The 15,131-nt window shown below is 42.1% G+C and overlaps 1 protein-coding gene across 2 annotated transcripts in view; it reads right to left on the bottom strand.

Moving 5' to 3' along the window:
* The window catches only part of OPN4 (opsin 4), a 139,522-nt gene that overhangs the window by 22,887 nt on the left and 101,504 nt on the right, over nt 1-15,131 (bottom strand). For both annotated transcript variants that reach the window (XM_082267625.1, XM_082267626.1), the window contains exons 6-7: nt 11,225-11,386; nt 6,952-7,059 (exon numbers count right to left, since the gene is read on the bottom strand). In XM_082267625.1, coding sequence (XP_082123751.1) covers nt 6,952-7,059; nt 11,225-11,386 — 270 coding nt within the window. The remainder of the gene's footprint in view (nt 1-6,951; nt 7,060-11,224; nt 11,387-15,131) is intronic.

Here is a 15,131-nt window from a genome sequence, read left to right as displayed (position 1 = left end):
TAAGATCAACTGAGTTTAGACACATTATACAATCCTTCCTGGTCTATACCCATTAAGATCCATTTCTGCTGGGAGTATATACTCACCTGACAGAATTCCACCAATCCTCTGTTCGTTTGATTCCCCTGTGTCCGCCCCAAGCAGAGTTTTTCTTCTGTTGAATGCTTTTAGAGAGATGAGAATGTGTACCTGTGTATCTAGAAGGTCTTGAGGAAGCACGCTGTGAAACGTGTCGACCCTTGATACAAATGCACCCTCTCCTTGCTTCACCTTTGTAAACTGGTTTGCTTTTTGTCATTACTCATATGACCTGTAACTTTCATATTGTATGTATATGGTGTTATTGGGCTGACCTAGGTTTTTTGAGTTAGTCCTTTATTTTAAGATGCATTGTTTTTACTGTGCTTTCAATAAAATGTGATTATATTTTATGATGGTGTTGTTATCTGTCTCATGTTGCCTGCCTTTGAAGTCCATTTTTACAGATGTGTCCTTCACATCTGTCATTCCATTTTTTTTTTTTTTGCAATAGTATGGACAGGGCTTTTTTTCTCAGAAAAAAGGTGCAGGAACTCAACCACGACCCCCCCCCCCCCCCACAAAAACGTCCTCCCCCAAACTGGTCAGAATTCCACTAACAGTGGGAGGATCTTAAAGGGGCATCAAATACCAGGAGTGCATTATGTACAGAGTGCAGAGTTCAGAGGGGTTACACACAGTGTTCGGAGTTCAGTGGTGTGCAATGTGCAGTTCGGGAGTGTGCTACATATACAGTGCAGAGTTCAGGGGTGAGCTACACACAGAGTGCAGAGTTCAGCCTTCTTCCACAGCCGCTTAGCTCTGCATCCCCCATCCACATCTCACTTTTACCCCTCTTCTTCTCTAGTACCTCCCCTCACACTGTTAACCTCCCTGGCGGTATGATTATGTCAGGAATTATGTACCAAAAGCGGTACAATTTTTTGCATGGAAATTTGGCGTTATGAATTATAGGCCTACAATTCTTAGTAATTACTGACTTAAACCTGACCAAAACAAGACTCTGGTAGACAACCCAGATGTGATAAATTTGAAACACAAACGCATGAATTATAATCTAATCAATAATATAATTTTATTATATAATATATATATATATATATATATATATTATATAATAAAATTATATTATTGATTATATTATAATTCATGCGTTATATATTATATATATATATATATATATATATATATATATATATACGTGTGTGTGTGTATATATATATATATATATATATATATATATATATATATATATAATGAATGTTATGTGTTTGTGTTTTGTGCAACGTTTGAATTTCCCTCCCAGTTCCGCTCCCATGCAGCATTGCTGCTGCAGGGAACGGAACCAGGAAGTCATCAGACCGACGGAGGAGCGGCGGGGATCTCGGCTGGCGATCACAGCAATGGGAGATCATCGCTGGATCGCCAGGAGAAGGTAAGGGACTGCACATCTACCCCGAGCGTGACTCTGGGATACCGATCCTAACCTAAAAAATCCACCCCGAGTCATGCTCTGGGATACCGCTAAGGTGGTTAATGGCTTCGCCTCTCTCACTTGCAGGCAGATCATCCAGTGGTGGTGTCAGCATTCGCACTGCACCCCAAGCACCGGCATCTTCTTTGTCCCCATACTGCACTTGGAAAACACAGTTAGCCAGACCTCTGTGTTATCAAGTAATAGTGGTGAGCAGGGAGCAGAGGGCCTGGGCCAAAGGTGGTGGAACTGAATTCCACCAAGTTCCAGCTGAAAAAAAGCCCTGAATATGGATATTATCAATTCAGTCCACTATACTTTAACAATTTTGATTTATGTATTTCTGTAGTTTGATAAAATATCTTGTATTTCAGGTGTAAGATTTGCTTACATTCAAACAAGATATACTTCCAGATTCCAGACTAAACCACTTAGGAGACATGTTCAATATTGTCTGTATTATGTTTATTTATGGCTCTAGTCAGAATCCCCTGTAATACCTTGCCATTTCCTCTCATGAAGGTTTGCTTAGGACATGCTATTTTATTGCTTGTGTCTGCTTATTACTGCTGATTCCCTTGCAAATTTTAATTTCTTATTCTATGTGTTATTATTTCCAAAAAGCTTATTATTTTTAGATCATCAGCTAAGAAGTTTTATCCTAACAAGGTAAAAAATAGACTGAAATTATAAGAGCATGAAGCTAAATGTTTCATCTCTGTTTTGCTCATTTTTATTCTGGGTTCAATGCCAAGAGAGCTCATTCAGAGCAATGGTCAGACAATAAGAAGGATGCCTGCTGTGCATCACAGGGGTGTAAACAAGCCACAGTGCCCAAAAATGGAGACAGTGTAGTTCTATGTCAAGCAAAAAGATTTGGTATCTATTTTTCTCATCTGTAGTTAACAGCTCAAAGGTTGTAGTCAGAATCTTGTGGGTTCACATATACAATGTGGTGATGGTAGGGGTCTTGTGTGTACCATATATACACTATATTACCAAAATTATTCGGACACTTGCCATTACACGCACATCACCTTAAATTGCATCCCAGTCATTAGCCGTAGAGTTTAATATTGAGTTGGCCCAGCCTTTACAGCTATAACAGCTTCAACTTTTCTGGGAAGGCTGTCTACAAGGTTTAGGAGTGTGTCTACGGGAATGTTCCAGAAGCGCATTTGTGAGGTCAGGCACTGAAGTTGGACCAGAAGGCCTGGCTTGCAGTCTCTGCTCTACTGTAATTAATTCCAAAGGTAATCTATCAGGTTTAGGTCAGGACTCTGTGCCGGCCAGCCAAGTTCCCCCAACCCAAATTCGCTCATCTATGTCTTTATGGCTCTTGTTTTATGCACGGGTGCACAGTCATGTTGAAACAAGAAGGGGACATCCCCAAACTGTTCCCAGGAAGTTGGGAGCATGAAATTGTCCAAAATGTCTTGGTATAATGATGCCTTAAGAGTTGCCTTCACTGGGACTAAGGGGCCAACCCCTGAAAAAACAACCCCACACCATAATTCCCCTTCACCAAATGATTTGGACCAGTGCACGAAGCAAGGGTCATAAAGACATGGATGAGCGAGTTTGGGGTGGAGGAAGTTTACTGGCCTGCACAGAGTCCTGACCTCAAACCCGATAGACCATCTTTGGGATGAATTAGAGAAGAGACTGCGAGTCAGGCCTTCTCATTCAACATCAGTACCTGACCATACAAATGCGCTTCCGGAAGAATGGTCAAACATTGCCATAGACATACTCCTAAACCTTGTGGACAGCCTTCCCAGAAGAATTGAGGTGTTATGGCTGCAAAGGGTGGGCCAACTCAATATTGAACCCTACAGACTACGACTGGGATGCCAATAAAGTTCATGTGCATGTAAAGGCAGGTGTCCCAATACTTTTTACATTATAATGTATGTTATCAGTGGACCTTAAATAAGAGAATTTGTCATCCCCTAAAAAAGTGTCTCCTAAGTCTGCCTTCAAAGCCTCATTCACATGGGCGTGGATGCCTGTACACTGTGAACAGATGGTTTGTTAATTTTCTGAACTTTTGAGGGATTTATCTTCACTTCCTGTTTTGTCTACAAAACAGGAAATTAAGGGAAATTTCCTCAATGGGGAAAAAAGCCAGACAAGTATTTTAACAATTCCCTAAAAGTTTATATACTTCTTTATGTTGAAAGTCTACAGGAATGATTAAAGGTAAATAGGCTGTTCACTTTGCAAGGGAATTTTCCCCAGAGCTTAGCAAATGTGGGGGAATTTCACTTTACAAAAAATACCCAATCGTGTACTGGGAAAAACAAAAATACTACTAAAACTAAAGCTAAAGAAAAATTCTCTTTGCAAAGTGAACAACCTATTTGCCTGTAGTAAATCAACCCAGTTGTGTATCTCCTATCGTCTTTCTAGTTCAACACTTTCACAGTTGAAGGCCAGCTTAGTAAATGAAGTACAGGCAGTCCTCTGGTTACAAACATCTGACCTACACATGACTCATACTTACTAAAGGAGGGAGACAACAGGAAGTGAGAGGAAATCTACCCCTAGGAAGGGAAACTCCTGTGAGTTCTCATGGGAAAAAGGTGTCCCACTGAAGTTTTATCACCAAACCTTGTTTCCCTGACAACCCAAATTTTTCAATATTCAATTGTCACAGTGACAGAAAGTGAGGTGAGATCTTCTGAACAGGGGCAAGACAGCAAAACAAACGTTACAGGGGCGTTAACTCTTCCCTTTGCTATCTATCCAAAACTTTAAAATATATTTGGCTGGAGTTAAAGTAGACATGTGCAGAACAGAAAATTTGTTTAGTTTCGTATATATTACTAATTTAATTTCTTAATTCGTTTCATGCGGTTTCGGAATTCGTTGAATTCGGTTTTGTTTTAGTTAAGTTTAGTTTCCTTCATTTATTTTCGAATGAATTCCAAATTTTCAGAACGATTAGAATTCAGATCGGTCAAAAAATGATCGACTGATTTGAGTTCTGTATGAAGAATAGCTGGTTGTTAAGCAGCCGACCGGATGATTAAGAACTGATGCATCATGAGCTGTCAGCTGGCTTCCCCACTGACAGCTGCAATGTAAACAAAACAATGCCGGCAACAGAAAATTCAGAAGAAGAAAAATGGAGGGGTCCCCCCCCAAGCAATACCAAGTCCTTTGGGCCTGGTATGGATTCTAAGGAGAACCCCAGAACCAAATCAGGGTGGGGTTCCCCCCAAAATCCATACCAGGCCCTTATCAGGACATACAGCCCGGCAGGTCAGGAAAGTGGGGGGGGGGGGCGGGACGAGTGAGTGCCCCCCCTCCTGAACCATACCAGGCCACATGCCCTCAACATAGGAGGGTGGGTGCTTTGGGGCAATGGGGCTCTGCCCCCCACTCCAAAGCAACTTTTCCCCATGTTGATGGGGACAAAGGCCTTATCATCGCAAACCTGGGCGGTGGTTGTGGGGGTCTGCGGGCAGGGGGCTTATCAGAATCAGGAAGCCCCCTTAAATAAGGGGTCCCCCAGATCCTGCCCCCCATGTGAAATATGTACAAAGTGAATAAAGACAGTAAATGAGTTTATGTCAATTCCTTTATTAAAAAAGAAAAAACAATGTCCTCGATGTAGATCCATCTCACGCCGCTCGCCGCACCCAGAATAATAATCCAGCCTCATTGAACGCTTCCTGTGGACTGCCTGCTCCTCCATGTGATATTTCCTAAATAGCTAAGGGGCAGAGTCACCCAATGACATCAGCGGGTGACCCTGCCCCCTTATGCTGTCACCGACCGGGACGTGCTGGGGTGATGATGCCACAAGGAAGCAGGGTCACCAGGTGGCCCAACCCCTTACCTATATAAGAAATGTCAGACGGAGAAGCGGGCAGCCCGCACGAAGGGTTCGATGAAACCGAAGGTTTTTTCTTTCCTTTTTTTCAGGTTCGACAGTGAGGCGGGAAGTGTCAGTGTAAGAGATGAACCTACATTGGGGAACGTTGTTTTTTAATTTTTAATAAAGGAACTGTTGAAAAACTCATTTACTTTCTTTATTAATTTTGTATACATATTTGGTGAATGGGTAGGGGTGCTATGTACCACATACTTATTCACATGGGGGGGCTGGGATCTGGGAGCCCCCTTGTTAAAGGGGGCTTTCAGATTCCAATAAGCTCCCTGCCTGCAGACCCCCACAACCACTGCCCAGGGTTGTCAGAAAGAGGCCCTTGTCCCCATTAACATGGGGACAAGGTACTTTGGGGTAGGGGGACCTCAAGCCGTTTTTTTTAGTTTTGATATGGGGTTCCCTTAAAAATCCATATCAGACCCAGAGGGCCTGGTATGGACTCGGGGGGGGGGGGGGCACCGTTTTATTCTTTGTTATTTTAGTGTGTCTTTTTTACTGCAGCATGTTGTGTACATGCTACAGATGCGCCACTTTACAGGCAGACTGAGGGGACCCCCCAGGCACTTTATTTAAGGCATTTTTTTATTTTTATTGTATCACCTTAAGTGGGGTTTCTGCTTTATGTAAGAATGTAAGTCCAATTCACACCGCCCACCGAACCTGAAAGAAATTCAAAGAAACCCCTCTGGCCTCATCGAATGCTCCCCACAGACTGCCTGCTCCTCCGCCTGACATGTCTTATACAGGTAAGGGGCGGGGCCACCTAGTAACTCAGCCCCCTTGTGATGTCATTTCCCCAGCATGCCCAGGTTGGTGAGGTCATAAGGGGGCAGAGTCACCCGCTGACATCATTATGTGTCTTTGCCCCTTAACTATTTAAGAAATGTTAGAGGGAGGAGCAGGCAGCAAGCAAGAAGCGTTCGATGAGGCCAGAGGTTTTTTTTCCTTTTTGTCGGGTTCGGCAGTGCATCAGGCGGCGTGAGATGGATCTACATCGGGACACTGTGTTTTATTTTTTAATAAAGGAACTGTCAAAAACTTGTTTACTGTCTTTATTTACTTTGTACACATTTTCGGTGAATGGGTAGGGGTACTATGTACCCTATACTCATTCACATGGGGGCTGTGTTGTTAAAGAGGGCTTCCAGATTCTAATAAGCCCCCTGCCTGCAGACCCCCACAACCACTAGCCAGGGTTGTGGGGAAGAGGCTCTTGCACCTATCAACATGAGGACAAGGTGCTCTGAGTGGGCCAAGCCCTCCTTCCCCAAAGCACCCACTCCCCATGTTGAGGACATGTGGCCTGCTATAGTTCTGGAGGGGGGGGGGGTCGCACGCTCATTCTCCCCCCTTTCCTTACCTGCCCGGATATGGGTCCGGTATGGATTTTAGGGGGGTCCCACGCCATTTTTTTAAATTTTGGTGTGGAGTTCCCCTTAGAATCCATACTAGACCCGAAGGGCCTGGTATTGATTGGGGGTGACCTATCTTGTTTGTAACCTGCCTGTATGTTATTTTTACCAATTATCACAAGTCCTACCTGTATTTAGGATGCGTAATTGCATAGATTATTGGATTGTGAATGGCAGATGCCTTTGCAATTACAGCAGGCACAGAATTCATATATGGTGTTAACATGTTTGCATACCTGTGGAAGAATAAAAAAAAACACGAAGATTAATCAATCACAGACATTACAAGTCATGAGCCTTATTTACCGCCTCTCGCTAATCACTTCTGTTTCTTTGGTGATGTTCCTTTTATGTAATCTTAATAATTTCTGTTACTTTAGCACTATATAGTAACAAATATCCCAAGGTCTTTTAACCCTGAACTGGATTTATAATGCATTCAGGATGTGATGATTCCTGTACTGAGGGACTCCACTTTGGGTTCTGGCACTTAGTTTGGGTGGTTACAGGTGGCTTTTTGACGGTTGGGTCTCTCAGAAACTGTTAAAGCATAGAAGAGTATGTACATAGGCATGAGAACCCTCAAATCACAACTGTAAATGTAGGGGAGAGATAAAACCACTGCTTTAAAGTGTAAGTTCCCTTTTTCACAAAAAATGAAAAGGCGAACTAACACCCTGCTCCCTATAAATTGCTATCACTTATACTGCCCATGCAGCTAGTGCAGTGGTCTGGGGATTTGAAAAGCCCCACTCTACTTTCCTGTCTCTTCTTGGGGCTTCCAGAATGGACCAGAGTGGTTCTGATTGGTTAAAGTGGTCTTGTGACTAATCAGAATTGCTCTAATACATCCCAAGAAAAAATATCAAACAAAAGTGGGGCTTTAAAATCCCCAGACCACTGCACTCGTTGCATTGGCAGTAACAGCTAATCACCCAATTTTTTGAAAAAAGGTGAACTTACACTTAAAGTCAGATGGCTGAATCTGTTTTATGTTGTATTTCTTTTACCAAGAAGGGAAGGGTGTAGATTGACACTGTTGCAGCCTGTGTGGTAATACACACGCACACACACAACCCATATCATTTCCATTTTCCTTTCCATCTTAAAAAGGTGTGCATATGTGTGAACCAGCATCATAGGAGAGAAGAGGATTTTGACTTTTAATGCATCTTCATGCAAAAAAATACGTGGGTTTTGCAGCATGTAAAAGTACAAGTTTGAATATACTCTTATATATACAGTACTATGCAAAAGTCTTAGGCAGGTATAAAAAAATCCTGCAAAGTAAAAAAGCTTTCAAAAATACATATTGTCATTGTTTATTTTTTATCAATTTACAAAATGCAAAGTAAGCGAACAGAAGAAAAATCAAAATCAACTCGATATGTAGCACCTTCCTAAGTAGGTGCTAGGAAAACGCATTTGGTGGCTCTTTTCTGCTTCTCAGGACAGCCGGATCTGTTAGTTTAGCCTGTCACATGTTTCCAGGTGTGATTCATAGAGTCTACGGGAGTCTCCCCACTGTATCCAATAAGGGAGCTTGTTGGACAGTGGAGGAAACCTAACCAGTAGCACACCAGGATTTATGGCTGTCCCAGTGGGTGGGCATTGCTGCAATGCATCCTGGGATTGGCAATAAATCCTGAGGGTGCATGTGACAGGGTGTCTTTTGGCGGGAGCAAAGTCCCAGGAGGAGGTGAACGGCTGTCTCTCCTTCGCAGGTGTGAGGAAAGTGGTTCAGGCAGTCGGTCTAGTGAACCAGGTGTGAAGCTGAGCTGCAGAGGATCCAGTGTGCTGACCAATGGAGCTGTTGGCAGAATCATCTTGGGAAAAACAGTATCGTGAGTACTGAGGGATCTGTCTAAGGGTCTGCCTAGGAGAGGGGACCACTCCAGAGAAGTCAGGGGATCAAGGAGCTAGTTCACAAAAGGAGTGCTTCAGTAAAGGGGGTGCCGTGTAGTTAACCCTGAAGATTAGGAACAAAGGGGGTGCCAGGAAGGGGCCTGAAGTTTTTCAGCAGTACAGTCTACCTCAGAGTACAGCTTACCTCAGGAAACCATTTACCTCAGGAAGCTCAATTATTCTCCTTCACAGCCAAGGGCAAAGTGAAACAGCCGCCTAGCCGTAACTAGCGTTACTCAGCATTTTCAAGTCGCCCCAGCCAATAGTGCATAGAGTATAAAGTTGGAGTATCCCACTCATTCCCTTCTCCCATCCAAGTTCCAAATAAAAGCACAAAATCCAAAGCTACTGGACTGTTTCCTGACTGAGCTAAAACACTTGCCAGACTGTCATGTTGTTGCTGATGGTAACCCAGGGGAACCCGTAACCAGCAGCTCCCAAGAGAGTAGTGCTACAGATATTTGTTGTGACTACCCTTTAGCTTCAAATTAGCATCAATTCTTCTAGGTACATTTGCATACAGTTTTTAAATTAATTTGGCAGGTAGGTGTTCCAAATATCTTGTAGAACTAACCACAGATCTTCTGTGGATGTAGGCTGCCTAAAATCCTTCTGTCTCTTCATGGAATCCCAGACAGACTTGATGATGTTGAGATCAGGACTCTGTGGGGGCCAAACCATCACTTCCAGAACTCCTATTTCTTCTTTATACTGAAGATAATTCGTAATGAACAGTGGCTGTATGTTTGGGGTTGTTGTCCTGCTGCAGAAAAAATTTGGGGCCAATTACATGCCTTCCTGATGGTATGGCATGATAAATGGGTATCTGCCTGTATTTCTCAGCACTGAAGACACACATAATCGGGGAATGTTGAGGATCGTAGTTGCAGTGGTCAGCCAAGGAAACTTAATGCATCAGATGAAACACACATCATGCTTACTTCCCTTGTACATCAGAAGATGTCCAGCAGTGCCATCAGCCTAGAATGGGCAGAAACCAGTGGGTCCCAGGTACACCCATCTACTGTCTGGAAAAGTCTGGCCAGAAGTGGTCTTCAAGAAAAAAGTCATACATCCAATGTGGAAACAAGGCTAAGTGACTCAAATATGCATAAAAACATAGGAGCTGGGGTGCAGAAAAATGGCAGCAGGTGCTCTGGACTGATGAGTCAACATTTGAAATAGTTGGCTGCAACAGGAGGCAGTTTGTTTGCTGTAGGGCTGGAGAGAGGTAGAATAATGAGTGTCTGCAGCCAACCATGAATAATGGTGGAGGTTCCTTGCAAGTTTGGAGCTGTATTTCTGCAAATGGAGTTGGAGATTTGGTCAGGATCAATAGTGTCCTCAATGCTGAGAAAAGAGGCATTCCATATTATTGGGGAGGCGTGTGATTGGCCCTAAAGTTATTCTGCAGCAGGACAACAACTCAAACATACAGCCAATGTCATTAAGAACTATCTTCAGTGTACAGAATAACCAGGAATCCTGGAAGTAATGGTTTGGCCCCCAAAGAGCCCTGATCTCCTAGTGCTTGTCTGCCTTCATTACATGAAGAGACCGAAGGATTTGAGGCAGCCGACATTCACATAAGATCTGTTGTTAATTTGGAACAACCTACAGTACATACCGAGTTCCTTCAAAAACTGTGTGCACAAGCACTGTGTGTACCTAGAAGAATTGATGCTTGTTTGAAGCCAAAGGGTCGTCATAATAAATATTGATTTGATATAGATTTCTCTTCTGTTAATTTATGTGCTGTTTTGTTAATTGATTAAAATAAACTATTAATACTTCTAAAAAAAATTTAAATTACAGCATTTTTCACATCTGCCTAAAACTTTTGAAGTGTACTGTATTTATATACTGTATGTGTGTATATACTGGGACATACTTAAGAAGAGCATGATCCCCTCCCTTCAGAGACTGGGCCGCAGGGCAGTATTCCAACATGATAACGACCCCAAACACACCTACAAGACGACCGCTGCCCCCCTAAAGAAGCTGAGGGTAAAGGTGATGGACTGGCCAAGCATGTCTCCAGACCTAAACCCTATTGAGCATCTGTGGGGCATCCTCAAACAGAAGATGGGGGAGAGCAAGGCCTCTAACATCCACCAGCTCCGTGATGTCGTCATGGAGGAGTGGAAGAGGACTCCAGTGGCAACCTGTGAAGCTCTGGTGAATTCCATGCCCAAGAGGGTTATGGCAGTGCTGGAAAATAATGCTGGACACACAAAATATTGGCACTTTGGGCCCAATTTTGACATTTTTACTTAGGGGTGTACTCACTTTTGTTGCCAACGGTTTGGACATTTATTGGTTGTGTGTTGAGTTATTTTGAGGGGACAGCAAGTTTATACAAGCTGTACACTCACTACTTTACATTGTAGCAAAGTGTCATTTCTTCAGTGTTGTCATAAGAAAATATTTACAAAAATGTGAGGGGTGTACTCACTTTTGTGAGATACTGTATATAGTATTTATAGATGTACATACCCAGCAAAGGCCATTAATGCAACAGTAGAATAGGGGGACCATGAAATCACATAAAGAAGGATGACGATAAGTGCAATCTTTGCCATCTTCCACTCATTCTTCATTCTCTGATATTGTTTCTGAGATTCCTTGTTGTCATCAGAGCCGATTTTATGAACAGCCCTGTTATAGACAAATGTAGAATTTAACATAAGCATTACATGCACAAAAAAAGCATAAGTGTGCGTCTGAAGGTGCTGTCTTTACACAGCTTGGTATTTCATGACCCCTACAGATTACAGAAGAAATGGAGGCAGGAAAAAAGTGAACAGTAAACGTTCCTAATGTCTAGTTCTGTGCACTCGCTGTTTCATTGTGATTGTCAACTGCACAAGTTTTTTACAGTAGGTAACAATTTGAGTGATTTTCTATTTTTCTATTGTAGTAATAGATAGTTTGGAACACAGAACCAGGACATTACAAGTGACAAACTTAATTTCCTGTTACAGCTGTAAAATGTCTGGAATGTTTTTTACTTTACACATTTAGAATGAAATGTTGAGTTTTAACTAGTGTTGTGCCATAGGCATTGTTATCACTTCCTATATCATTGTGGACTGTGACTCTCCATGACTCCCGTAGGGTAATTAGCAAGGATTCACTGGGGTAATTTAGGGCTTGTATCAGACAATGGATGCAAAGGTGCATCCAGTGCTACTTTTCTATCCTCCCTCCAATGCACTCCCTCTTGGGGACCATGAGGTGAAGCATCCAAAATGAATAAATGCTGCACTATCACAACTGGTAAAACACTGCATTATTTTGTTACAAAATGTAGATTCCTTGTAAAGTAAATCTCTAACTTGGGGCTAAACTACAAACTCTTAATATTGAAAGATTTAAAGCTGAATTCCATTTTAAAATTTTATTGCATAGTTACCTCGGTCCATACCTGATCGACCACTGTAGAAGTGGAGCATCACTGTAGTAGTTGGCACTATTGCAGTGGTCATTGTTGTCTTCAAGGGTCTTGTGCCAAGCAGCTACCCTGGAACATGGTAATCACATGGGGCACCAGTTTGGCACAGGCTACTTTTGCAATTTTATCAATGAATGCAAGGTGTTCTCATTCAATTAGAGAATGCTTTGCAGTCATGGGACCCGAAAGAGCAGAGATCACTGTAGTAGCAGTGATCCACTGCGATCCTGCAGGTATGGCATTAGCATACTTACAGTATATTGGTTCAAGTTGGACCAACAATGTAACTAGGCAATAAAATCCATATACAGTAAAACCTTGGATTGCGAGCATAATTCGTTCCGGAAGCATGCTTGTAATCCAAAGCACTCTTACATCAAAGCAAATTTCCCCATAAGAAATAATGGAAACTCAGATGATTCGTTTCACAACAATTTATTCATAAATCCTTCAATTTATAGTCCATATAAAAAGATTATAGCATTGCGATAGGTTGTGTACCAATAAAATGTCTATCCACAAATAGCTGCTTCCACAAGGGGATTAGATGCAAAATCCAGCAGGAGCTACAGGGTATCAAAGAGAAGAGAGGCGCCTCTAAGTGTAGCAATATGGTTCCATTTAATGAAGGTACAACATTTAGCAACTCACATGGTTGATGAATAAAACAGGCACATCTAAGTATGCAGGCATCCGGGGTAAAGCTGTCCACATAGACCATCTTCTGCACCGCCGGCTGCCAGTCTGTAATCCTGACCGGGAAGACCACCCTGCAGTAAAGCGATCTGAAAGCAAGGGGCAGCATGGAAAGGATGATGTAGATAACGGTGTGGAGGATGGTCCTATGTGGACAGCTTTACCCCTGATGCCTGCATCCTTAGATGTGCCTGTTCCAATCATCAACCATGTGAGTTGCTAAATGTTGTACTTTCATTAAATGTAACCATATTGCTACACTTAGAGGCGCCTCTCTTCTCTTTTATACTCAGCTGTGACTTGAGGCTACTTGTATATCAAGACATCGCTTGTATATCAAGTCAAAATTTATGTGAAAATTTTTCTTGTCTTGCAAAGCGTTCTTAAACCAAGTTACTCTCAAGCCAAGGTTTTACTGTACAGAGTTTAGCTTTAGCCACTTGAGAGAGGTCTCCTACTTATGTTACAGCTGCAAAGGAGATTTTCAGTATCTCAGTCATGCTGTTAAGATTGCTAATATTAATGAATCTTTCAGAACTAGCTAATGATTGCTAAACAGATGGAAGAAATGTCACCCAATGGAGTAAGCTACACAAGGTTGCACGTCTTAGCATTTGTTTTCCATGATCATACAATGGTCCATTGATCCCAACAATAGCTTCTGCTTATGTAACCTAATTCATAGGGAGCCATTTTCTTCCATTAGCAATCAGTTGCTACTCCTAAATCATCTCTGTAGCTTAAAGCTGGACATACAGTGGGGATCGAAAGTTTGGGCACCCCCATGTAAAAATTTGTATTAATGTGCATAAAGAAGCCAAAGAAAGATGGAAAAATCTCCAAAAGGCATCAAATTACAGGTTAGACATTCTTATAATATGTCAACAAAAGTTTGATTTTAATTCCATCCATTGACACTTTCAAAATCACAGAAAACAAAAAAATGGCATCTGCAAAAGTTTGGGCACCCTGCAGAATTTATAGCATGCACTGCCCTCTTTGCAAGGCTGAGACCTGCCAGTGTCATGGATTGTTCTCAATCATCGTCTGGGAAGACCAGGTGATGTCAATCTCAAAGGTTTTAAATGCCCAGACTCAACTGGCGTTTCCCCAACAATCAGCACCATGGGATCTTCTAAGCAGTTGTCTAGAAAACTGAAACTGAAAATAGTTGACGCTCACAAAGCTGGAGAAGGCTATAAGAAGATAGCAAAGCTTTTCAGATGTCAATATCCTCTGTTCGAAATGTAATTAAGAAATGGCAGTCATCAGGAACAGTGGAAGTTAAAGCTAGATCTGGAAGACCAAGAAAAATATCAGACAGAACAGCTCGCAGGATTGTGAGAAAAACAATTCAAAACCCACGTTCGACTGCACGATCCCTCCAGAAAGATCTGGCAGACACTGGAGTTGTGGTACACTATTCCACTATAAAGAGATACTTGTACAAATATGGTCTTCATGGAAGAGTCGTCAGAAGAAAACTTCTTCTACGTCCTCACCACAAAAATCAGTGTTTGAACTTTGCAAATGAACATATAGACAAGCCTGATGCATTTTGGAAACAAGTTCTGTGGACCGATGAGGTTAAAATTGAACTTTTTGGCCGGAATGAGCAAAGGTAAGTTTGGAGAAGAAGGGGCACAGAATTTAATGAAAAGAACCTCTGTCCAACTGTTAAGCATGGGGGTGGATCAATCATGCTTTGGGGTTGTATTGCAGCCAGTGGCACAGGGAATATCTAACGAGTAGAAGGAAAAATGGATTCAATAAAATTTCAGCAAATTTTGGATGGTAACTTGATGCCATCTGTGAAAAAGCTGAAGTTAAAGAGAGGATGGCTTCTATAAATGGATAATGAAAAAACATACCTCGAAATCCACGGGGGATTACATCAAGAGGCGTAAACTGAAGGTTTTGCCATGGCCTTCACAATCTCCTGACCTCAACATAATTGAAAATCTATGGATAGACCTTAAAAGAGCAGTGCGTGACAGACAGCCCAGAAATCTCAAAGAACTGGAAGACTTTTGTAAGGAAGAATGGGCAAAGATACCTCAAACAAGAATTGAAAGACTCTTGGCTGGCTACAAAAGGCGTTTACAAGCTGTGATACTTGCCAAAGGGGGCAGTACAAGATATTAACTCTGCAGGGTGCCCAAACTTTTGCAGACGCCATTTTTTTGTTTTCTGTTATTTTGAAAGTGTAAATGAAGGAAATAAAATCTAACTTTTGTTGACATATTATAAGAA

The sequence above is a fragment of the Pelophylax lessonae genome (assembly GCF_965119305.1).
Source record: "Pelophylax lessonae genome assembly, chromosome: 9".
NCBI lineage: Eukaryota > Metazoa > Chordata > Amphibia > Anura > Ranidae > Pelophylax > Pelophylax lessonae.
This window is presented reverse-complemented; position numbering and strand designations above follow the sequence as displayed.